Source organism: Pogoniulus pusillus, chromosome 6 (genome assembly GCF_015220805.1).
Source record: "Pogoniulus pusillus isolate bPogPus1 chromosome 6, bPogPus1.pri, whole genome shotgun sequence".
Classification (NCBI taxonomy): Eukaryota; Metazoa; Chordata; class Aves; order Piciformes; family Lybiidae; genus Pogoniulus; species Pogoniulus pusillus.
The window spans coordinates 41,443,610-41,467,475 of record NC_087269.1 but is presented as its reverse complement, the minus strand read 5'-3'; the positions used below and the strand labels follow the sequence as shown (position 1 = coordinate 41,467,475).

Here is a 23,866-nt window from a genome sequence, read left to right as displayed (position 1 = left end):
ATGACCTAGAAGTGCAGGCAGGGCTGCTGTGCACACCCACCCCACTGCACGCATGTGCTGCAGAGCTGCTGCAGCAGATGTGGTGGGCTTGGGACGAGCAGGGATGCAGGAGCACTTATAGGGGCCCTAGGTGAGGGTGAGGGGATGACCACACAGGCTGGACACCACCTCTGTGAGGGAAGAAGCCCTTGCACTGTGCTACTGTGCAGCAGATCACAGAATCATTTTGGATGGAAGAGACCTTTAAGATCACCAAGTCACCCCCTAGCCTAGTACTGCTGTTGGGAACTGGTTGAAGGAGAGGGGACACAAGTCCCTGACCTGCATCAGGAGCAGTGTGGCCAGTAGGACAAGGGAGGTTATTCTGCCCCTGTACTCAGCACTGCTCAGGCCACACCTTGAGTGCTGTGTCCAGTTCTGGGCTCCTCAGTTCAAGAGAGATGTTGCAATACTGGAAGGTGTCCACAGGAGGGCGACAAAGCTGGTGAGGGGCCTGGAGCACAAACCCTATGAGGAGAGGCTGAGGGAGCTGGGGGTGTGCAGCCTGCAGAAGAGGAGGCTCAGGGGGGACCTCACTGCTGTCTACAACTACCTGAAGGGAGGCTGTAGCCAGGTGGGGTTGGTCTCTTCTCCCAGGCAAGCAGCAACAGAACAAGGGGACACAGTCTCAAGTTGTGCCGGGGGAGGTCTAGGCTGGATGTTAGGAGGAAGTTGTTGGCAGAGAGAGTGATTGGCATTGGAATGGGCTGCCCAGGGAGGTGGTGGAGTCACCATCCCCGGAGGTGTTGAAGCAAAGCCTGGATGAGGCACTTAGTGCCATGGTCTAGTTGAGTGGCTAGGGCTGGGTGCTAGGTTGGCCTGGATGATCTTGGAGGTCTCTTCCAACCTGGTTGATTCTAAAAGTTCTAAAGAAGCTTGTACAATCAAGCCCTTGACATGAGGTCTGAGTACTGAAGCACAGTTAAACTGCAGCAGTGTATGTGAAGAAGCTCAAAGGAATTTGTCCTTGAGCCTTCTGATAAGCAGCTTCTGTGGGACTGTGTCCAGATTAGGAAGGAAATAGGAGGAACATGCAAATTCCAATCTTTAGATGTCCTGCATTGCATGCTGGGTTTGCACTACCTGGGGTCACCCTAACCTAAAAGTTGATGCTCTGTAACTTGAAGCCTGATGCTCTCAATAAACTTTGGATTGCCTTGCAAGCTAACTCATATTGAGTCATCTCTTGGCTTTCCTGACCCTGCATACTGCCAGGTCACCACTCAATCATCTCCCTCAGCACCACATCTACCATGGCTCTGAAACCCCTCCAGGGATGGGGACTCCATCACTGCCCTTGGCAGCCTGTGTCAGACCTCGATGATCCTCATGCAGAAGAAATTGTTCCTCATGCCCATCCCAAACCTCCCCTAGTTCAACCTGAGGCCATTTCTTCTTGTCCTACTACTTGTTTCTTGGGAGATGATAGTGACCCCTCTCATGGCTCCAGCCTCCTTTTGTGGGGTTGTAGAGAGCCAGAAGCTCTCCCATCCCAGGCTGAACACCCTCAGGTCCCTCAGCTGCTCCTCAGAAGTCCCTTTCAGACCTGCTGCCAGAAGTCTTTATGGATAAATAGCATGAATGCACAGAAGGTTGTGTGAATGCACAGAAGGTTGTGCCTATCAGGGCTTGGAACCTGTCATAAAACCATAAGCTTCACCTAGCTACAAGCTGAGTGGTCTCCTGGGGGGCATGAAGAAAAGTGTGGCCAGCAGGTTGAGGAAGGTTTTCCTCCTCCTCTACTCTGCCCTGGTGAGGCCACAGTTGGAGTCCTAGGTCCAGTTCTGGTCTCCCCTGTTCAAGAGAGACAGAGAACTACTGGAGAGAGTCCAGAGGAGGCTCTGGAGATGCTGAGGGGCCTGGAGCATCAATGTGAGGAAAGGATGAAATCTGTGGCTGTGGAGCCTGCAGAAGAGCAGCCTGAGAGGGGATCTGATCAATGCTCAGCAAGAACTAAAGAATCTGTGAGGGGTAAGAGGATTAGGGCCAGACTCTTGTCAGTGGTGACCAAGGACAAGGGACAATGGAAGCCAGGGACAAAGTGGAAACCAGGAGGTTCCACCTAACCATCAGGAGGAACTTGTGAGTGCTGGAGCCCTGGAGCAGGCTACCCAGAGAGGTTGTGCAGTCTCCTTCTCTGTAAAGATTCCAACCCTACCTGGCCATAGTGATCCTGGGCAAGCTGCTGTGCCTCTGTTTTAGCTGGGGGGCTGGACTGCATGAGGTCCCCTCCAGCCCCATCGTGCTGGGATTCTTTCATTCTTTGTTAGTCATTATTCATTTCAGCTCAGAATTTGACTCTCCAGGTAACACTGGAGTGGTTTGCTGTGCACCTCGTCTCTGTACCAGAAGCAAAAGGATGACATCCCACCAGGAACCTGATCATTTATGCTAGAACATGCTCCAAGATCCCTCATTTTTCTCCTTCATTTGCTGCCACACATGGGTAGAACATCGTGCCCAAAGGTCTGACTGCTCCCAGCCTTGCAAGTTATTCCTCTGCAGGTGAAATCGTGTTTGTGCTCGTGGGGAGTGTGCACCACAAACATTCACTCACTGCTGTGCTGCTTCTTTTGCACCACAAACATTCACTCACTGCTGTGCTGCTTCTTTTGCACCACAAACATTCACTCACTGCTGTGCTGCTTCTTTTGCACCACAAACATTCACTCACTGCTGTGCTGCTTCTCTGACAAAAAACAATTCACTTTTTAATGGATTTTCCATCTCATTAATTCTTCAGGCTGATACTGAATTTGGAAGAGGATCAAAATGTGTCCTTATTATTTACAGGAGCTCAGCAAGAAGCAAATTAAGGGGAAGAAGAGTTCAGACTTGATGACACCAGGATCTGCCATGCCTGGGAGCGCGTTGGAACATGAGTGATGGAATGAGCGACTGCCTCCAAAAGCAGCTCTGTGACCCAGGCTTGTGCCAGGATCCAGCCTGTCCTCAGTGATGTTTTGGTTAAAAATCACTGATTTGGAGTTATTTACCAAATGAAAACCCTGCACTGCTGATCAGACATGGATGTGAAGGTGTCGCTGAAGAGGTCTCTGGTCTGTGAGGGATTCCAGGAAATGGATGCTTTATGGAGAAAGGTCTCAGTGGGATTTGTTCCAAACTCTGGGTGAAGCTTTCTTTCTGAGAGTAAGATACAGGATGGAAGCTCCTGAGATCTTGAGGGGAAGCAGACAGGATGCAGACTGCTGTGCACAAACTCACAGGACATTTATACTCTGGAAGAGATCTTCTCTACTTCTCACAGCTACGTGGAACACCTACATGAGCCGTGCTGGCATCAGAGAGTGGAATGGTTTGGGTTAGAAGGGACCTTCAAGACCATCTAGTCTCAAGCCCAGGTTTGCTTCCAAATTATTCTCCTCTGGGATTTAGCAAACCAGTAAATTGCCACCTTTCTACAGTGGAGACCTCCCTGTGCTGAAGGAACTTTTCCAGAGGTGCCTCAAAGCCACTCTGTGCTGAAGCTCTGCTTGAGCACCAGCAATGTCATTATTCCTGCCCCAGGACCTCCATCTTGCCTCATCTTACCCTATCTGCAAATGCAGACTGACACTGTCACTTCTGTGCATTTCAGGCTGTGAGCACTCCTGAGACATGCCAGCAGAGATTCTGTGCTGTGAGACAGCACAGAGCTTCCACAGACCAGGGATTGCTACCCTGCCAGAAACCACTTCAGAGCCAAGCCCTGCTCCTCGCTGATGCCAAGGAGGAACCAGGGAACCACAGAATACTTCTGGCTGGAAGAGACCTTTCAGATCATGGAGTTCAACCATCCTCCAACCCTGCCAAGGCTGGGGCTACACTGTGTCACTCGGCACCAGATTTCTGAAACATCTCCAGGGCTGGGGACTCAACCACCTCCCTGGGCAGTCTTTGAGAACCATTTCAGTCAAGAATTTTCTTCTAATCTCCAACCTAAACCTCCCTTGGGGCAACTTGAGGCCATTTCCTTTTGTTGTGTCACTTGTTCCCTAGGAGAAGAGAACAACCCCCATCTGACTTCAACTTCCTTTTAGGGAGTTGTAGAGAGCCAGAAGATCTCCCCCCAGCCTCCTCTTCTCCAGGCTGAACAACCCCAGTTCCCTCAGCTGCTCCTCACCAGTCCTGTTCTCCAGGCCTTTTACCAGCTTTGTTACCCTTCTTTGGGTCTGCTACAGTCCTTCAGTTTCCCTCTTGGAGTGAGGGGCCAAAAACTGAGCCCACAACTCAAGGTGTGGCCTCACCTGTGCTGAGGACAGAGGGAAACGTGCAACTTTTGCACCACATCTCCTCCACCCTCCCAGGCATGGTGCATGGTCAGCTGGAGGTGTGATGGATTCAACTGCCCCTACATGGTTCACAGAAAGTATGGGATTGGAAGGAACCCTCAAACTCACCTTGCCCAACCCTTGTAGTCAGCAGGGACACCTCAAGCTTGACCTTGGAACATCTCCCAGGGATGGGCTCTCAACCATACCCCTGCACAACCTGTTCCACTGTTTCACCACCCTTGTGAAGACCTTCCTCTTGCTGTCCAACCTAAATCTCCCCTGCTCCAGTTTCTAGTTTCCTCTTTACATCACGTTTTGGGTCATCTCACCCAGCACAAGACTCAGTAATTAATATGTTAATGATGCATCTATAACTCCATGAATCTCATCACCTTACTTCAGCCCCCTGTGCAGAGCCATCCCCAAGCCCTTTCAGAGGGCAGGGATGTGCAGGCATACAGCAGGAGACAGCTTACAGGACACCAGGGGGAAAACTGAAGCTCCAGGAGCTCCTCATAGAATCATAGACTGTCAGAGGCTGGAAATGACCTCGGAAGATCACCCAGTCCAACCCCCCTGCCAAAGCAGGATCACACAGGATCTGAACACTCACCTCCCCTGGGGACTGCTTCTGCAAAGATGTGCTGCTGCTGACCTTAAAAAGACCTCTTCTGAGAACCAGAGCCCACCAGCAAAGAAGAACAATTTCATTGTGGAGCCAAGAGGCAAAGTAATTGAGAGCAGAGCAATTATCTGCTCATCAGAGCCCTTCACCTGGGCTCCCCCCACCCTCCTGCTGCCGCTCCTAAATTGGAAAGAGTCTCCTTTGAATATTAACAGGCTCAGTGCTGTAATTAAGGTTGAGTTAATGAAGGTTGTAATCACACTGCTGCCTTCTGCTACCGATGGGGAGCCTCAACAGTCTCAGCACCCAGGTGGGATTCATTTGGACTTGGTTTCATTTATTTGGGTTTGTAAAAGAATGATTTGGGGAGTTATTTATCGATTTATTCCTTTAAAAAGAGCACTTGGAACAGTTTGGAATTTATTTGGCCTTTACCTAGGGTTTGTCTTAAATTGACTTGGAATTTCTTTGGTCTTCACCTAGGATTTGTCTTAATTTACTTGGAATTTATTTGGCCTTTACCTAGGGTTTGTCTTAAATTGACTTGGAATTTCTTTGGTCTTCACCTAGGGTTTGTCTTAATTTACTTGGAATTTATTTGGCCTTTACCTAGGGTTTGTCTTAAATTGACTTGGAATTTATTTGGTTTTCACATTGGTTTTGTCTTAATTTACTTGGAATTTATTTGGTCTGCACCTTGGGTTTGTCTTAAATTGACTTGGAATTTATTTGGTCTGCACCTTGGGTTTGTCTTAAATTGACTTGGAATTTCTTTGGTCTTCACCTAGGGTTTGTCTTAAATTGACTTGGAATTTCTTTGGTCTTCACCTAGGGTTTGTCTTAAATTGACTTGGAATTTATTTGGCCTTCACCTAGGGTTTGTCTTAAATTGACTTGGAATTTCTTTGGCCTTCACCTAGGGTTTGTCTTAAATTGACTTGGAATTTATTTGGCCTTTACCTAGGGTTTGTCTTAAATTGACTTGGAATTTATTTGGCCTTCACCTAGGGTTTGTCTTAAATTGACTTGGAATTTATTTGGTCTTCACCTAGGGTTTGTCTTAAATTGACTTGGAATTTATTTGGTCTTCACCTAGGGTTTGTCTTAAATTGACTTGGAATTTATTTGGTCTTCACCTAGGGTTTGTCTTAAATTGACAATTTATGCAGTGGTTTATTTTGTTGGGGATATGGGATAGGTTGGACTGGATGATCTTGGAGGTCTCTTCCAACCTGGTTGATTCTATGATTCTATTTATTGGAATGATTCCTATTTATTTGGGTGCTTTTTTTGGGGTGGGATTTTTTTCTGTCTTTGGATTATTTCTTTTTTTAATCTAGCATTTATTTTCTTTCTTTCATTAATTTGGCATTTAGCTGATTCCTTGTTGGCATTCATTTGGAATGTAAAAGTTTAGGATCTTTTGATTTCTTTGGCATTTAAAGAAAATCTTTGGAATTGTTAACATTTATTTGTTATTTGGATTTACCTGGATTTTTATTTCTTTGCCTGGAGTTTTATTTATTTGCTACTTGGCTTTATTGGGATTTTTATTGATTTATTTGGAGTCTTATTTATTGATTGATTTGGATTTTTATTTCTTTGGAGTTTCATTTATTTGTTACTTGGATTTATTTGTTTGGAGTTTTATTTCTTTGTTACTAGGATTTATCTGGATTTTTATTGATTTATTTGGAGTCTTATTTATTGATTTGGATTTTTATTTGCTTGGAGTTTGATTTCTTTGTCTGGATTTCTATTTATTTGTTACTTGGATTTATTTGGATTTTTATTGATTTATTTGGAGTCTTATTTATTGATTTGGATTTTTATTTGCTTGGAGTTTGATTTCTTCATCTGAATTTCTATTTATTTGTTACTTGGATTTATCTGGATTTTTACTGATTTATTTGGAGACTTTTTATTGATTTGGATTTTTATTTGCTTGGAGTTTGATTTCTTTGTCTGGACTTCTATTTATTTGTTACTTGGATTTATTTGGATTTTTATTGATCTATTTGGAGTCTTATTTATTGATTTGGATTTTTATTTGCTTGGAGTTTGATTTCTTTGTCTGGACTTCTATTTATTTGTTACTTGGATTTATTGGGGTTTTATTTCTTTGTCTGGAGTTTTATTTATTTGCTACTTGGATTTATTTGTTTATTTATTTGTTTGGAGTTTTATTTCTTTGCTACTTGGCTTTATTTGGATTTTTATTGATTTATTTGGAGTCTTATTTATTGATTTGGATTTTTATTTGCTTGGAGCTGGATTTCTTTGTCTGGATTTCTATTTATTTGTTACTTGGATTTATTGGGGTTTTATTTCTTTGTTTGGAGTTTTATTTATTTGCTACTTGGATTTATTTGTTTATTTATTTGTTTGGAGTTTTATTTCTTTGCTACTTGGCTTTATTTGGATTTTTATTGATTTATTTGAAGTCTTACTTACGGATTTGGATTTTTATTTGCTTGGAGCTTGATTTCTTTGTCTGGACTTCTATTTATTTGTTACTTGGATTTATTGGGGGTTTATTTCTTTGTTTGGAGTTTTATTTATTTGCTACTTGGATTTATTTGTTTATTTATTTGTTTGGAGTTTTATTTCTTTGCTACTTGGCTTTATTTGGATTTTTATTGATTTATTTGAAGTCTTACTTACGGATTTGGATTTTTATTTGCTTGGAGCTGGATTTCTTTGTCTGGATTTCTATTTATTTGTTACTTGGATTTATTGGGGGTTTATTTCTTTGTTTGGAGTTTTATTTATTTGCTACTTGGATTTATTTGTTTATTTATTTGTTTGGAGTTTTATTTATTTGCTACTTGGCTTTATTTGGATTTTTATTGATTTATTTGAAGTCTTACTTACGGATTTGGATTTTTATTTGCTTGGAGCTTGATTTATTTGTCTGGATTTCTATTTATTTGTTACTTGGATTTATCTGGACTTTTATTTCTTTGTCTGGAGATTCATTTATTTGTTGCTTGGATTTATCTGGACTTTTATTTCTCTGTCTGGAGATTCATTTATTTGTTGCTTGGATTTATCTGGATTTATATTTCTTTGGAATTTAATTTATTTGTTAATTGGATGTTTATTTATTTGGAATGCCAGAGTCTCATTCATTATCGGAATTAACCAGACAAATCACTCCACCATCTAAGAACAGCCATGCACCACCACCCACGGCTCTATCATAGAATTCCATGATAGTTACAAATCAAGACAGAACTTTAGCTACTCTGACATAAAAGAGCATCAACGAGATTTGAGTTTTATTCTATTCTCCTTGTTGGGGATTCTCAGACATTTCCTCCATGCTAATTCAAGGCTTCTCAAAACATTTCACAGATCTATTCTTGGCATTTTTAAAGTTTTAGAGGTGAGCAGAAAGAAGCAATGAAGAGAGGGGAGCTCAGCCTAAGTAAGGCAGCCCAGCCAGCACCCATAGGTGGTGTTAGAGTAGCAATCATTTCTTTTTCCTAGCTAACCGGGGGGCCAACCAGGCCCCCCGGCCTTTTAGAATCCACTCCCATTCACCCAGTGCACACCATGGGGACTCACCAGTGGTGACAGGAGGAGGATCCCTCTGCCCAGTTGGGCAAGCTTGGAGAGTCTGCCTTCCCTGGGGCTGATTATAAAGGGGAGTAGGCAGGAAGAGCAAAGTGGTCACACCTGGGATGGGAGGAGACTCCAACAGAAGCCAGGTGCTCTGGGTTTGGGGAAAAAAGGATAAAATGTGGGGTGGGAAAGAGACAGATATAGTGGAGAAGGGGAGATGGTGTTGAATGGAGGGGACACAGTCTCAAGTTGTGCTGGGGGAGGTATAGGCTGGATGTTAGGAGGAGTTTCTTCCCAGAGAGAGTGATTGGCATTGGAATGGGCTGCCCAGGGAGGTAATAGATTCACTATCCCTGGAGGTGTTCAAGAAAGGACTGGATGAGGCACTTAGTGCCATGGTCGAGTTGATTGGATAGGGCTGAGTGCTAAGTTGGCCTGGATGATCTTGGAGGTCTCTTCCAACCTGGTTGATTCTATGATTTTTTTCTATGATTCTATGAAATGGAGAGGAACAGGATGGAGATGAAAAGAGGGAGATGGGAGAAAAGGAAGGGGATGAAGAAGAAAAGAGGAAGATGGGGGAACATAGGAGATGGAAAGGAGGGAGACATAAGAGAAGTGAGGTAATAAATAATAAAGATGAAAACTGGACTGTAGTGTTTGCATTGAAGCCACCCTTTTTATGGCTAATTGTTTGTCATTTCTGCTTGGAGTAGTAGCCAGCCATTTGCCCCAGTGTGCAGTGTTGGCTGAAGTCTTTACAGTGAAGGTGACAGAGCCCTGGAACAGGCTGCCCAGAGAGGCTGTGGAGTCTCCTTCTCTGGAAACTTTCAAACCCACCTGGATGCATTCCTGTGCAAACTACCTAGGTGATCCTGCCTTGGCAGGGGAGTTGGACTTGGTGATCTCTGAAGGTCTCTTCCAACCTCTAAGATTCTGTGATTCTGGAATGTGGTTTGTTAACTGGATGTCTTTGGGGGTTTTAGTGATGTCTTTGGGGGTTTTAGTGATGTCTTTGGGGGTTTTAGTGATGTCTTTGGCATTTTGGGGGATTCATTCGAATTTTTACTCATTTATTTGGAATCTCTTTGGATTTATTTGGAAACACCTGAGTGCCACCTCTCCCTGGGAGCCTCCAACCCTCCAGTATGACCGTACTGAACAAAAACTGAGACGCAGCAGCCTCTTGGAATCATAGAATCAATCAGGTTGGAAGAGACCTCCAAACTCCTCCAGCCCCAACCTAGCATCCAGCCCTACCCATTCAACTAGACCATGGCACTAAGTGCCTCAGCCAGGCTCTGAGCTGCTTAGAAGCCGAGCGGGGCTTTGAGCAACCTGCGCTAGTGGCACATGCCCCTGCCCACGGCAAGGGGGCCGGACTGGCTGATCTTCAAGGTCCCTTGCAACCCAACCCACTCTGCGGTTCTCTGCTGCTAAGAGAACAAAGCAGCCCACGAGGCAGCAGGCACAAAGCATCCTCCCCCCCCCCCCCCGCAGTCCAACCATTCCCACTTCGCTTGCTTTGTAGCCCCCTCCAGTGGAGGATCTGTTGCTGGTTTGGCTGCGATGGACGACATCGTCTCCCCTGCGCTGCACCCAGCCCCTCTGCCCTTAACATCACCCCGCCAGGGGGGCTTCAGCTGGGGGTGAAATTCAAGCCAGGTGCATGGGCAATGCGAGTTGTTACTGCAGCTGTTTGGTGCAGAATTAAGCAGGTTGGAAAAGACCTCTGAGATCATCGAGTCCGACCTGTCACCTAACACCTTCTAATTAACTAAACCACAGCACTAAGTGCCTCCTCCAGCCTTTGCTTGAACACCTCCAGAGACGGTGCCTGCACCACCTCTCCGGGCAGCCCATTCCAATGCCAATCACTCTTTCCCTGAAGAACTTCTTCCTAACATCCAGCCTGAACCTGTCCTGGTGCAGCTTGAGGCTGTGTCCTCTTGTTCTGTCACTGGGTGCCTGGGAGAAGAGGCTAACCTTTGCTTGGCTACAGCAGGTAGTTGTAGACAGCAATGAGGTCTGCCCTGAGCCTCCTCTTCTCCAGGCTGCACACCCCCAGCTCCCTCAGCCTCTCCTTGCAGGGCTCTGCTCCAGGCCCCTCACCAGCCTTGGTGCCCTTCTCTGCACATGTTCAGGCACCTCAACATCTTTGTTAAATTGAGGGGCCCAGAACTGGACACAGTACTCAAGGTGTGGCCTGACCAGTGCTGAGTACAGGGTCAGAATGACTTCCCTGGTCCTGCTGGCCACACTACTCCTGATACAGGCCAGGATGCCAGTGGCCTTCTTGGCTGCTTGGGCACACTGCTGGCTCATGTTCAGTTGCTGTCGACCCCAGGTCCCTCTCTGCCTGGCTGCTCTCCAGCCATTCTGTCCCCAGCCTGTATCTGCATGGGGTTGCTGCGGCCAAAGTGCAGAACTCAGCAGCTGGACTTGTTCAAACTCATGACACTGGACTGTGCCCAGCTATCCAGCCTGTCCAGGTCCCTCTGCAGAGCCCTCCTATCCTCTAACAGATTCACACATGCTCCCAACTTGGTGTTCCCTGCAAACTCACTGATGGAGGACTCATTCCCCTCACCTAAATCATCAATAAGGATATTAAACAGCACTGGGCCCAGCACTGATCCCTGGGGCACACCACTAGTGACAGCTGCCAGCTGGATGTGGCTCCATTCACCACCACTCTCTGGGCCCAGCCCTCCAGATAGTTCCTAACCCAGCACAGAGTGCCCCTGTCCAAGCCACAGGCTGCCAGCTTGGCCAGGAGAAATGGATGAAGCATTTGTTTGAAGCTGACACCAGGGGAGGTTAATGCTGCAGAAAAAGTTTCTATGCTGTGAGAGTGGTCAGGCATTGGAACAGGCTGCCCAAGGCGGTGGTGGAGTCACCATCCCTGGAGGTGTTCAAGACACACACCTGGGGACATGGCTTAATGGCCGTGGTGGTGTTGGGCTGATGGGTGGACTGGATGATCTATGTGCCCCTGCTCAGCCACAGCCTTCTCCAGATCTTTTCATTATCATCTGAAGCATTTTCACCCAAGCCAGAGCTGAACAGCCAGGTCAGGTTCCATGTTGTAGATACAGCTCTACAGTCACCATCTCATTACTGGCTTTCCAGTCAGTCCTTACCTGTCAAGAGTTCTGCTTTTCCTGCCAGGTGCTTCCAAGAGAAGTTCTTCCACCACCATCCTGCCCCCTGGGACCATTGTGGCTCTGCAGCCATGGAGGGCTGCAGATAGGAGCTTGCTCTTGACATTGCCCAGCAGCCCCATTTTTGTGACCTGGCTGCATTTCCTATCTGGTGATTCCTATGGGGGATCTCTTCTGGGTTTTCCCTGGTTTTCCAGAGGATCCTTTTTCCTTCAGTGGTTCCTGTGCTGATCCCCTGGGCTTGGGCTCTTGTGCTCCTTTGCCTGAAGGTGATAAAATCTCTTCCCCCTTGCCACCTCGTCCAGCCCAAAGTGTGTGGATCAGGGATGATGCAGTTTATGCTTGCTCTTCTGGGTCAAAATTTCTTGCTGGGGCAGTGTGAAGCCTTTTGGCATCATCCAGGGGCAGCAAATGATGACTTATTGTGCTGTTTTTCTCATCATGCTGTGGGCCATGGTCTACTGAAAACTCCCCAAATCCTAGAGCTTGATGTCCTTCATATTCTCCATGTCCTTCAAAGCTTCATGTCCTTTACAGCCGCATGGTGGTGTCCAAGAAACGTGTGGACATGGCACTCTGGGACATGGTTTCATGGCCAAGGTGGTGTCCAAGAAACGTGTGGACATGGCACTCTGGGACATGGTTTCATGGCCAAGGTGGTGTCCAAGAAACATGTGGACATGGCACTCTGGGACGTGGTTTCATGGCCAAGGTGGTGTCCAAGAAACATGTGGACATGGCACTCTGGGACATGGTTTCATGGCCACAGTGGTGTTGTGTTGATAGCTGGACTCGATGCTCTTAGAGGTCTTCCCCACCAAAACAATTCTCAGGTTCTGTGTTCCTCAAGCTCAAACTGGGCTTGTGGGTTATTCCACAAAGCATGGGACACAGCCTGTGTCACGAGTCAATACCTTGGGACAATCAACTCCACCTTCACTCACAGCAATCTTTCCATGAGTTACTCCTCGGGAACTCTTCCCCAAATCATCATCTTCTTCCAAGCCAGATGCTGCAGCAGCTATGAATACCAAACAGCAATGCACGACACACAAACCAGGACGTGGTCACTTCTACAAAGAAGCAGTTGACTGCCTGCTTAGCAGGGAACCAGAATCTATTCAGCTGATCTGAACGAAGGAATCGCTCCTGAAGCAGAGCTGAGCTGCTTCCAGCAGCAGAGCCAGGACCCCAGGAAGGAGCCTGTGGCTGTAGGAGGGGGAGGGTTTCTTTTTGCTTCCTTCTCCTTCTTGGTTGGTATTGTTCTGGCTTTTCAAAGAGCTCAGTCCGAGGTGCCAGCAGTGCAGATGTCACCTGGGCAGAACCTGCCACCTACCCCAGTTCAGCTTCAGTCTGAAAGGGCCACAGAGATTGCACCTGCCATTGCCAGGAGCAAAGTAAGAGAGATATTTGGGGGTTCTTAGATGGCAAAGTCTCTTTTTCTGGCTGGGTAGTCCATGCTGTCTTCTCGTCAGCAGCAGCAGAAGCCATTGTAGCTTCCTCAGAAGGCTGAAACAAGAGGAGAAATGAAAACATCAAAGAACAGCTGGTCTGGGCCAAAGCACCACACACAACATTGCTGTAAGGGTGAGGTGTGTCACTGCCTGTTGGATTTGCACAACTGATCAAGAAGGATTTGGGATTGACCCCAGTGGGTAATGCTCCCCTCAATGCCTCCTGTGACACAGTAACTTCTGCTGTCTCTGGGAATACAAGCTGGCAACAGCTCCCCTAAGGACCTGGGAAAAGGGTTTTTTAGGTAGCCTCTAGGGTCCTGTGCCATGGAGCTTGGAGAAACAGACATTTACAAGTGACATGTTCCCCCCTAAACCATTCTGGCTGCTCAGCCTGAAGGCAGCACAGGACCAGGCTGGATGGGGCCTTGAGCAGCCTGATCTAGTGGAAGGTGAACCTGCCCATGGCAGGGGTTGGAACTAGATGATCTTTAAGGTCCCAACCCAAGCCATTCTGTGATTCTAATGCAAGATGCTGAACTTGGCTGTCAGCACCCAGCAGTTGAGCTTGGCTGTGAGCTCCCAGCAGTGCAAGGAGAAAGGTGGTGGATTCCTCATGGATCTCCAGCGAGGATTAGCAGGAAGAAGGCCCTGATGCAGGCAGGAGAACAAGCAGAGCCTGGTCATTCACTTTGGGTTGAAGCTTCCTTGCTTTTAGCCCTGCTGTGATTTCCTCTTTCCTTCTCCTTCCCTGTGAAGGACATTCCCTTTGAATGTTTTCAGCCTGCTGCTGCCCAGCTTTCACATTTAGAGGTTTCCATTTTGGGGTTGTCTGGGAGCACCCAGGAGACCCCTCAGTACTGCCAGAACACCTCTGAGTGGACAGGTGAAGGCTCTGATGCTTTCCAAGAAGAGAGCAGAGGCGATCTGAGGGCTTACCTTTTGCATGTGGCCTGAAGGGCTATGACCAAAGAATGAAAGCTAAAGAGAAAAATAAAAACAAAAATAAAAACTGAAAAGGGGAGGGAGGAGAGGAAAAAAATGGAAGAGAAGAAAGAGAATCAGAGTTTACAGTGTGTTCAGCCAAGACACAAGCTGTGCTTACAGACAGGGCACAACAAAACTCGCAGTTGAAAAGAAACATGAAGTGTGCAGTAAGCTCTGAGGCCTTGGAGCTTGGCTCAGCCAGAGCCTCTCTGTCCCTCAGACCGATGAGAGTCATCTCCTGACCCAGCAGAGCCCAGCCACAGCCGAGGGCTTGGGACAAACAAGGAGAAAATAGAATGAGCTAAATTCTTCTGACACATGAAAAAACCCACCCCAAACTCAACACTGCGAAAGTTTGGGGTCAGTCTGAGGTGAAAGTCCAGCTCGGTCTCTGCTCCATCTGAACAAGCTCTGCCATGGCCAGGTCAGTGAAAAGAGATGGTTTCAGATGAGGACAATTTGAGGGTAAAACTCAGGAGTCATGGCTTGACTGCAGGCAGCTTGATGACAATAACCATGGTGACAGTGACTACTGTGGTGGCAGGTGAGGAAAGGAGAGAGGAAAGAGCCTCCTTCTCCTCATTCCCTCTGGAGAAGAGTGGTCTGTGCAGTGTTGGAGATGGGAGGGAGAAAAGATCCTGGCTCCTTCCCCAGAGCACATCTTGACCTCATCTCTCCAGCACTCCCTTCCCAGGGCAAACAGACCCCCACATCGCTGCCAAGCCCCAAGGTTTGGGCTGTGCTGAAGAAGAACAGAAGGAAAGACTGTGTTTAAGGTGGAAACCTTTCCTTCTCCAGGGGAAAAATGCCAATGCAGAATGGTCTCCTGGGGCACTCTCACGTGAGCTCCTGCGCTACCAACAGCAGAGTGTTTTCTGAGCCAGGGTGACATGGACAGATGGTGATGTGCATGTACAACAACTGTTTCATCTGCATTACCTTACCTTTTCCTCTAACTCTTTTATTTGTCTTTTTTGGCCTTCAATTCTTTCTTCTAGCTCTTTAATTCTCTGTCAGATGTCAAATAAAAACACATTTATTAACCAACCAAACACAGAGGCACCCAGCAGACGCATTAACTGTGGGAGAGACAAACTGCATGTGCTGTGCTTCTCAAAAAGGTGACCTGGGGGTTCAAGCTGTGGAGGAGTCCTCTGTGAACGTCACTACGTGTTGGTAAGACTGAAAGACAGGATGGATGCCATCCAGAGGGACCTGGACAGGCTGGAGAGATGGGTTGAGGAGAATCTCATGAGGCGAAGTGCAAGGTCCTGCACCTAGGTCAGGACAGTCCTCAATATCCAGGCTGGGGGATGATGAAACTGAGAGCAGCCCTGCAGAAAAGGACATGGGGGTGCTGGTGGATGAGAAGCTGGACATGAGACAGCAACGGGCACTTGCAGCCCAGCAGGCAAATGGCATCCTGGGCTGCATCAAAAGCAGCATGGCCAGCATGTGCAGAGAGGGGATGCTGAGCCTCTGCTCTCTTTCTGGCGAGACCTTATCTGGAGTAGCATCCACCTCTGGCACTCCCAGCACAAGAGAGACATGGACCTGATGGAACAGGTCCAAAGCAAGGCCACAAAGATGATCAGAGGGCTGGAGCACCTCTCCTACAAAGACAGGCTGAAAGAATTGGGGCTGTTCAGTCTGGAGAAGAGAAGGCTATGGGGAGACCTTAGAGCAGCATTGCAACATCTGAAGGGGACCTACAGGAAGGCTGGGGAGGGGCTGTTTAGAAGGGCCTGTGGTGACAGGAGAAGGGGCAGTGTTTGACACTGGAGCAGGAGAGATTTTAGGCTGGACATCAGGAGGAACTTCTTCACAGTGAGGGTGGTAGAATACTGGAACAGGTTGCCCAGAGAGGTAGTTGAAGCCCCATCCCTGGAGACATTCAAGATCAGCCCTGATGTGTCCCTGGGCAGCCTGCTCTAGTTGGAGGTGTCGCTGCTGACTGAAGTGGGGTTAGACAAGATGAGCTTTGAGGGTCCCTTCCAACCTGACACATGTGTGTGATGAATCCATTCAAACCACAGGGATTATCCAAGACACATCCAAGCCATCTGTGTTCAGCTCCACGAGGCAGGGCTGCTGCTCACAGGTTTATCCCTTTTCCACCTGGGGGTGCATCCCAGCCCACGCCCCCACCTGTGCCTACCTGCTGTGCGTGTTGGATGAGCTCCATCCTCTCGCGCAGGATTTGGGCGTCCCTCTCTCGGAGCTCACTCATGACCTGCCTCTTCCATTGCTCTACAGCACTCTTCAGCTTCTCTTTCTCCTCTTCTGAAAGAAGGTCGGAGATTTTGGCTCCAGCTTCTTGCTGCAGGGCATCATAGAGCATGGCTTCTAATTCCAGAATTTGCTAGTCAAAGACAATATGAGGCTGTCAGCTTGGCCTTTGCTCTGCTCCCAGCAGGAGTCTGGCAGGAGCTGAAAAGGGGGGTATGTGGAAGAGGAGTTGGGAGTGGAGCTTCCTAGCAGGGCAGGGAAGGAAGCTTAAGCCCAAGGAAAAACACTTCAGTGGCTTTTATGCTGTGGGCTCTGAGCAGCACTGGGGCTGAGATTGCCCCTGGCCCAGCCCCATCTGCCTCTGGAGCAGGGCAGGGGTGATAAATTCTCCCTTCTGGACGTGGGGAGATGGGGGTGGGGAGGAGAGGGAAGTAAAGGGGAAAAATTAGAATGGGAAAAAAGGAGAAGGAGTGAAAAAGGGAGAGAAAGGGGTGAAAAGGGGAGAGGGGAGAAGGGAAAAATAGAAGAGAGGGGAAAAAAGGGAAAGGGGGGGTAAGGAAAAGAGAGGGGAGGATAAGGAAAAGAGGGAGGAATAAGGAAAAGGAGGGGGATAAGGAAAAGGGGGGGTATAAGGAAAAGAGGAAGGGATAAGGAAAAGGAGGGGGATAAGGAAAAGGGGGGGATAAGGAAAAGAGGGAAGGATAAGGAAAAGAGGGGGAAAGGGAAAGAGGGGAGTAAAGGGAAAAGGGGGTAAAGGGAAAGAGAGATGGAGAAAGGGAAAGGGAGAGAATGGAAAGAGAATAGGGGAAGGGAAAGAGGGAAAAGGCAAAAGGAAAGAGGGGGGAAGGGAAAAAAGGTAAGATGGGAAAAAAGGGGAAAGGAAATAGGAAAAAATGGGGAATATAGGGGAAAGAAAGAGGGAAAAGGAAAAGAGGGGGAAAGAAGGGGAAAGGTGAGAAAAAACGGGTAAAAAGGGGGTAAAAAAGGAGGAAAAGGAGCAAAAATGGGGAAGAACCTGAGAAAAGAGGGGAGGAAAAAGAGAAGAAAATGTTGATAAAAGAGTCACTCTGTGAGTTACACATGTTTGAAATCCAGCGTTCAGTCTCCCTTCACCTATCCCAGGTGCTCCAGCAGCAGAGGACACAGCACCAGCTCATCCTCCTCCCAGGAGGAGAGGACTCCTGATGTGTGCTTACAGCACTCCACACTAGCTGTCTGAAAAGTCCTCATCTGCAGATGCCTCCAGCAGGCTTTTCTCTCCCTCTCTGTTAGCTGGGCTCTCGCAGGTCTCAGGCTGCCAAGCCTTTACTCACTGCATCAGAGAACGTCTCTGGCACACAGACAGATGTGCCCTCCAGATGTGTTGAGATATGGAGGTGTGAAGGGCATGGACTGGCAGCATTTCCCTAGGGTCACCATGCCTAGCAGCCCTCTAGGGCAGGCAGCTCAGACAAGGTCTTCTGCTTCAAAGTCAAAGATGAACACTGCTCCTTCACGCAAGCTGAAATGTTTTAGAGCAACTTTGACAGAGAGCAAGAGATGAAGCAGCAGCTGATGCCACCTTTGCACACCCTCTTCAAAGCTGGTGGTGTCTTGCAGAGCACAGCTTCAAGAGACCAGGACTGCAAAGTGTGATTAGCCTTCCATGGCTTCAGGAGGACAGGACTGCTGCAACAGTGCAGCTTGACCCTCTAGACAGGCAGTTTGGAATTGCACTGGGTGAAAGCTTCCCAAGAAGCACAAACTGCTCCTCAGGAAGCAGAAGTGTGCTCAAGATTTAAATGAACTCAAAGAATGAGATAAACTGACATGTAAATCTCTGTTGGTGTCTTCCATGAGTATCTATTGAGCTTCCTCTGAAGCAAACCAGGCATCTGATGGTTGATATGGCTTGGGATCAGCTAGCAATGAACCTGACCTAAAAGCTGTGTCACTTCAGCTTTAAAGAACCACAAAATGCCTCCAGCTGTTGTGTCTGCAGAGGCCACAGCCAAAGATCTAAGAAGGTGTCTAGGTCAAAATCTCTGTTTTGGAAGGAAAAGAGAAGTTACCCAACCTATCATTTTCTTGTCAGTCATTTACCAAAATGTCTCCTACATTACAATTTGTGGTTTAATAAATCAATATTCAGGTCCTAATCCTGCAAGGACCATGCCATCAAGAAGACCTCCATTCACAGGGAACTCCACATTAGCTTAGGGTATGGAGGACTTGTTGCCCGGGTTGCTCAGATTGGTTGTGGATGCCCTCTCCATGGAGGTGTTCAAGGCCAGGCTAGATGAGGCCTTGAGCATCATGGTCTAGTGAAAGGTGTCAGATGAGCTAGCAGATGAGCTTTAAGGTCTCTTCCAACACAAACCATTCTAGGAACCTAGGAAAATTGAGCCTGCAGAGTCCTTGGGTAACTGCATGAGCTGCTCTGCCCACAGCAGGGTTCGTCTGTCAAGATCAGACTACACCCATTACACAAGGCCACTAATCGAGGTGTCATAACTCAGGCCAAAGTAGTTCTCCTCACCTTGTGAGCTTTGTCCAAGGACTGCTTCCTGAAGTCCAGCTCCTCATCCAGGTAGCCCTTCTGCTTGCTGAACAGCTCCTGAGGACACAAAGAAGAGGTTGGCAGTGCAACAGCCACATTCCTGACCCAGAGGTTGGGGCTAACCCACGTCTCTCAGCACCACATCTCTGCCTCTCTGAAACACTTCCAGGGACAGAGATTCAACCACCTGCTGGGCAGCCTGGGCCACTCTCTTGAGAACCCTTTCACTCAAGAAGAGTTCTTCATCCAGGTAGCCTTTCTGCCTGCTGAACAGCTGCTGAGGACACCAGGAATAGGTGGGCAGTGCAGCAGCCACATCCTTGACCCACGGCTCAGCCTTTCCCCTTGGTTCATCCTCTCCATCCCTTGGTACCTTTTCATTCTCAAGATCCAGCATCTTCTGCTGCAGTGCAGACTCGGTCACTTCTATCTGCTGGAGCCACTGTGCACAAAATAGAGAGCAGTGCTTTAGCCCAGGAGCAGAGGCAGCCCACTCACGGTCAGCCTTCAGGGGACTTCGTGGAAGGTGAGCAGTAAACTCCATGGTCACGTTTTTTCTTTTATATAGATACTGGTGATGGGAAAAAAGCACTGTGGCAAAACCTGGCCAGGTGCCTGTTCACAGGTTGGAAGAGACATTAAGATCACAGAGTCCAATCATCCTCTGACTCTACCAAGGCTGGGGCTAAACCATGTCCCTCAGCACCACATCTCTGCCTCTTTAAAACACCTCCAGGGATGGAGATTCAACCACCTCCCTGGGCAGCCTGGGCAACTCTCTGAGAATGCTTTCAGTCAAGAATTTTCTTCTAATGTCCAACCTAAATCTCTCCTGGCACAATTCCAGGCCATTTCCTCTTGTCCTCTCACTTGTTGCCTAGGAGAAGACAACAACACCCTTCTCACTCCAACCTCCTTTCAGGGGGTTGTAGAGAGACAGAAAGTCTCCTCTCAGCCTCCTTTTCTCCAGTTCCCTCAGCTGCTCCTCACCATACCCTTCATCGGCTTCATTGGTCTCCTCTGGATCTGCTCCAGCCCCTCAATGTCCTTCTTGGAGTGAGCTGCCCAAAACTAAACTGTGAGATGTGGCCTCATCAGTGCCAAGTAGAGGAGGGCAGTCACTGTCCTTGTCTTGCTGGCCACACCATTGCTAATCCAGGCCAGGATGCTGGTGGTCTTCTTGGCCACCTGTGCACATGCTGGCTCATCTGCAATCTGTTGACCAACATCCCAGCTCCTTTCTTGCCAGGTAGTCTGCAGCCACTCTGCCTCAAGCCTGGAGCTTTCATGGGGGTTTTGTGATCTAAGTGCAGGACCCAGCACTTGGCCTCATCCCACTGGCCTTGTCTTATCAATCCAGCCTGGCCTGGTCCCTCTGTGAAACCTCCCTAGCCTCCAGCAGATCCATGCTACCACCCAGCCTAGTGTCATCAATAAGCAATGTTTGTGGTGGCTTTAATTGGGCAAAATTTCCTGTAAGTGGACTTCCCTGTGAAGAACTATGGAGCTCTGTGATGAAGCTACGTCACCAGCTGCTTCCACGCCGCAGTTACCTTTTCAGCCAAGGTGAGGACTGTCCTTGCTTGGATGACAACTACTTGCTCTTCATTGGTCAGGTTCTGCACCAAAAGCAGAGCATAATTACAACAAGTCCCAGTGCCTGGGTAATTAATCCACTACCTGGGCCACTGCTGTAGCAAACAAATATGGAATTAATTAAATACATTGGAGGAACAAGGAACCGAGGCAAAGAAAATCAGCACTGCAACATGAGATTGGTGTAACTGTCCAAGCTGTAGTTATCACAGAATCATAGATCAGTCTGGGTGGGAAGGGACCTCCAAAGGTCATCTAGTCTAGCCCCTTCTGCAGTAAGCAGGGACATCTTCCACTAGATCAGGTTGCCCAGAGCCTTGTCAAGTCATGCTTTGAGTATCTCCAGGGGTGGGGCCTCAAGTGCCTCCCTGGGCAAGTTAATTCTTCTAAACTTCTCCCATTTACCAAAAAAAGAGAGAAGCTGTCATTTTCCCCAGCAGGAATGAACACTCAGTTGCACAAGACAAGCCCAAGCTGAGCACAACGTGCCCTTGAGAAGAGAGATGCAGCTCGAAGTCCTTAAGCTCGTTCCATGCACAGCAGGTTCATACAGCCCTGATTTGGTGCAGCCAAGCCATGGTTCTGAAGAAGTTTTGTCAAGGTGTTGGTCACCCAGCCCATGCTTGGGTGCTTCTTCTAAAAGCATAAAGCACTGAAGCTGTGTTTTGCATTTCATCCCAAAACTTGGTCTCGCTCTGACTACATCTTCCACTGGAGCAGTGACTCCTAGTCTGGGACCTGCTTCCATAGGGTTGGTTGGTAAGAAGGGTCACTATGGTGAACCTCAAGCTGATGCACAGGGCTAGGAAAGTGCTGTCTGGCAGGGATGGAAGAGGACAGGAGGTGTTTAGGGCCAGGTTGGATGAGGCCTTGAGCAACCTGGTCTGGTGGAAAGTGTCTCTGCCCGTGGCAGAGGGATTGGAACTAGATAATCTTTAAGGTGCCTGTAAAACAAAACCATTCTGTGATTCTGTGATTCCAAGACCTTTTCTGAGGACAGCTGAAATCTGTCTCTTCCATAAATATGAGCATCTCTTTTCTTTGAAACAAGATCTGTCAAACTGAAAATGAGCCATCTCCACAGCACATTAACTGTGCTCTTTCCTCTTCTCCAAGTCATCTCCAGCCTGCTTCTCCTGCTTGTGAGGAACCATAGAATCACAGAATTGTTTTGGTTGGAAGGGACCTTTAACATCTTCAAGTCCAACCATTAACCCAGCACTGCCAGGTCACCACTAAACCATGATCCTCAACACCACATCTCCACAGCTCTGAAACCCCTCCAGGGATGAGGACTCTACCACTGCCCTGGGCAGCCTAGGCCAGGCCTTGACAACACTCAAGGGGAAGAAACTGTTCCTCATGTTCAATCTAAACCTCCCCTGGGGTAACTTCAGGCCATTACCTCTTGTTCTGTTGCTTGTTCCGTGGGAGAAGAGACCAACCCACCCAGCTCCAACATTCTTTCAGGGAGCTGTAGAGAGCCAGAAGGTCACCCAAAAAAGGAAGAGGAGAGCTCCTCAACCTCCTCTGTCCCTGTGTCCACAAACCAATGTTTGTGGAGGGAGGATGCGTCTAACCCTTCTCATCTTGCTTCTGCTCTACTCAAGACTTCTACTCTCTCAAAGACTGACTTTACTCCAAGCAATATTTAACTCCTGAGAGCTCAGTGGGAAGCAGCTAGAAGCAGCTGAGGGGCCTTCATGAAATGCAGGTGGGGAAATGCATGGACAAGGATGGAATCACTTGCACACAGGTGGGTTCCTTTTCCCAACCTCTCTGAGAGGCAGATGTGACAATCTGCAGCCACGGGGCAGAGCCTGTGATGTGAAACATGAAAACAAGATGAAACCAAGTGACAGAACCATCTACACTTAGCTTGAAGCTCTCTGAGGTAGAATGTTGGACTTCCCTCTAGTGCCACATCTGAAAGTTGCTTGTTGCATGTAACCATGGGAAAAAATCAGAAGGAAATAAGATTATCCTGCAATGGACTGGGTTGGAAAGAACCTTAAAGATCATTTAGTTTCAACTCCTCCCTTGCCATGGACAGGGACACCTTTCACTGGCCCAGGTTGCTCAAGGCCTGGCCTTGAACACATCCAGGGAGGGGCCATCCACAACCTCCCTGGGCAACCTGTTCCAGTGTCTTACAGAGGAAACAAAAGGGAGCAGAAAACAGGAGAAAAGCTCTTGGTCTCTCTTTCTTTTTGTCTCCAGGTTGCCTGCCTGGGATGTCATTCCCAAACACTCTGCATGGGGCTAACCTGATCTTAATAATTAAATGTAACAATTAATGAATTATTAATAACTGAAGGCAAGATTACTACAGGGATTAATGATTAATGAGTATTATCCTTCTACACATCAGCTGGGTTAGTCTCAGCTCCTTGGTGATTAAAATTCTATCTTTCTGGTTTTCCATTCCTTTCACCCCAAAGGTTTTAGGACTCTTCCCACTAATGCCACTGTGATCATCACCATCACTTGAGCAGTGGTGGAGAATCATAGAATCATAGAATCAACCAGGTTGGAAGAGACCTCCAAGATCATCCAGTCCAACCTAGCACCCAGCCCTAGCCACTCAACCTGACCATGGCACTAAGTGCCTCATCCAGGCTTTGCTTGAACACCTCCAGGGATGGTGACTCCACCACCTCCCTGGGCAGCCCATTCCAATGCCAATCACTCTCTCTGCCAACAACTTCCTCCTAACATCCAGCCTATACTTCAGTAACCACATCAATATGTTTCAGGTTCTCCACTAACCCCCTGCTCCCCTGCCTGATTTAATGGGACAGGCCATGTAGATGTCAGAACCTAGGGACAGTGGAGACATGACGACCCAACTGGTCTAACTGGGGAGGCACTTCCAGGCTGCTCATGGCCCCGGGGATGGTGGTTTTGCAGGTAACCAAACTGCAGACATGCACAAGGCAGAGTTGGGGCAGGCCAGGTGAGGAGCTGTCAGAATGGTGAGGACCCTCCTGCAGACTTGATATTGGTGGTGGAGTCTCCCAGTGAGGATCTCTCAGCAGCCAAAGCCTCTGCGAGACCCTGTGCTCTCCTCTGCCCCTCACAGCCATGGGGCTCTGTGGCTCTTGTGATAATGAGAGTACAGGACCAAAATATCTGAGGGCTTATCTGGCTTCTATGGACATGACTAGATGTGGGACTAATCACTTCCACATCCTGAAGGAAAAACACCTTCAGGTTTCTTATCATTTCCTTCTTTTTTTTTTTTCTTCCATGCTGCTGCTACAGAATCCCAAATCCCAGCACAGCTGGGTTGGAAGGGACCTCTGGAGATGACCCAGTCCAAGCTCCCTGTCACAGCAGAGTTACCCACAGCAGTCTGCCCAGTATCACAACATCCAGGTGGGTTTGGAAGC

The 23,866-nt window shown here is 48.0% G+C and overlaps 1 protein-coding gene across 30 annotated transcripts in view; it reads right to left on the bottom strand.

The window, feature by feature from the left end:
- The window catches only part of JAKMIP3 (Janus kinase and microtubule interacting protein 3), a 118,753-nt gene that overhangs the window by 11,604 nt on the left and 83,283 nt on the right, over positions 1-23,866 (bottom strand). For 13 of the 30 annotated variants that reach the window (XM_064145339.1, XM_064145335.1, XM_064145333.1 and 10 more), the window contains 5 exons: positions 20,432-20,497; positions 19,252-19,320; positions 18,858-18,935; positions 16,269-16,472; positions 11,649-13,178 (listed from right to left, as the gene is read on the bottom strand). In XM_064145339.1, the coding sequence (XP_064001409.1) occupies positions 13,002-13,178; positions 16,269-16,472; positions 18,858-18,935; positions 19,252-19,320; positions 20,432-20,497 (594 nt within the window). In that variant the 3' untranslated portion in view covers positions 11,649-13,001. Of the gene's footprint in view, positions 1-11,648; positions 13,179-14,062; positions 14,136-15,054; positions 15,121-16,268; positions 16,473-18,857; positions 18,936-19,251; positions 19,321-20,431; positions 20,498-23,866 lie in introns of those variants that run through there. The other 17 variants (XM_064145346.1, XM_064145347.1, XM_064145349.1 and 14 more) reach the window with 7 other exon arrangements.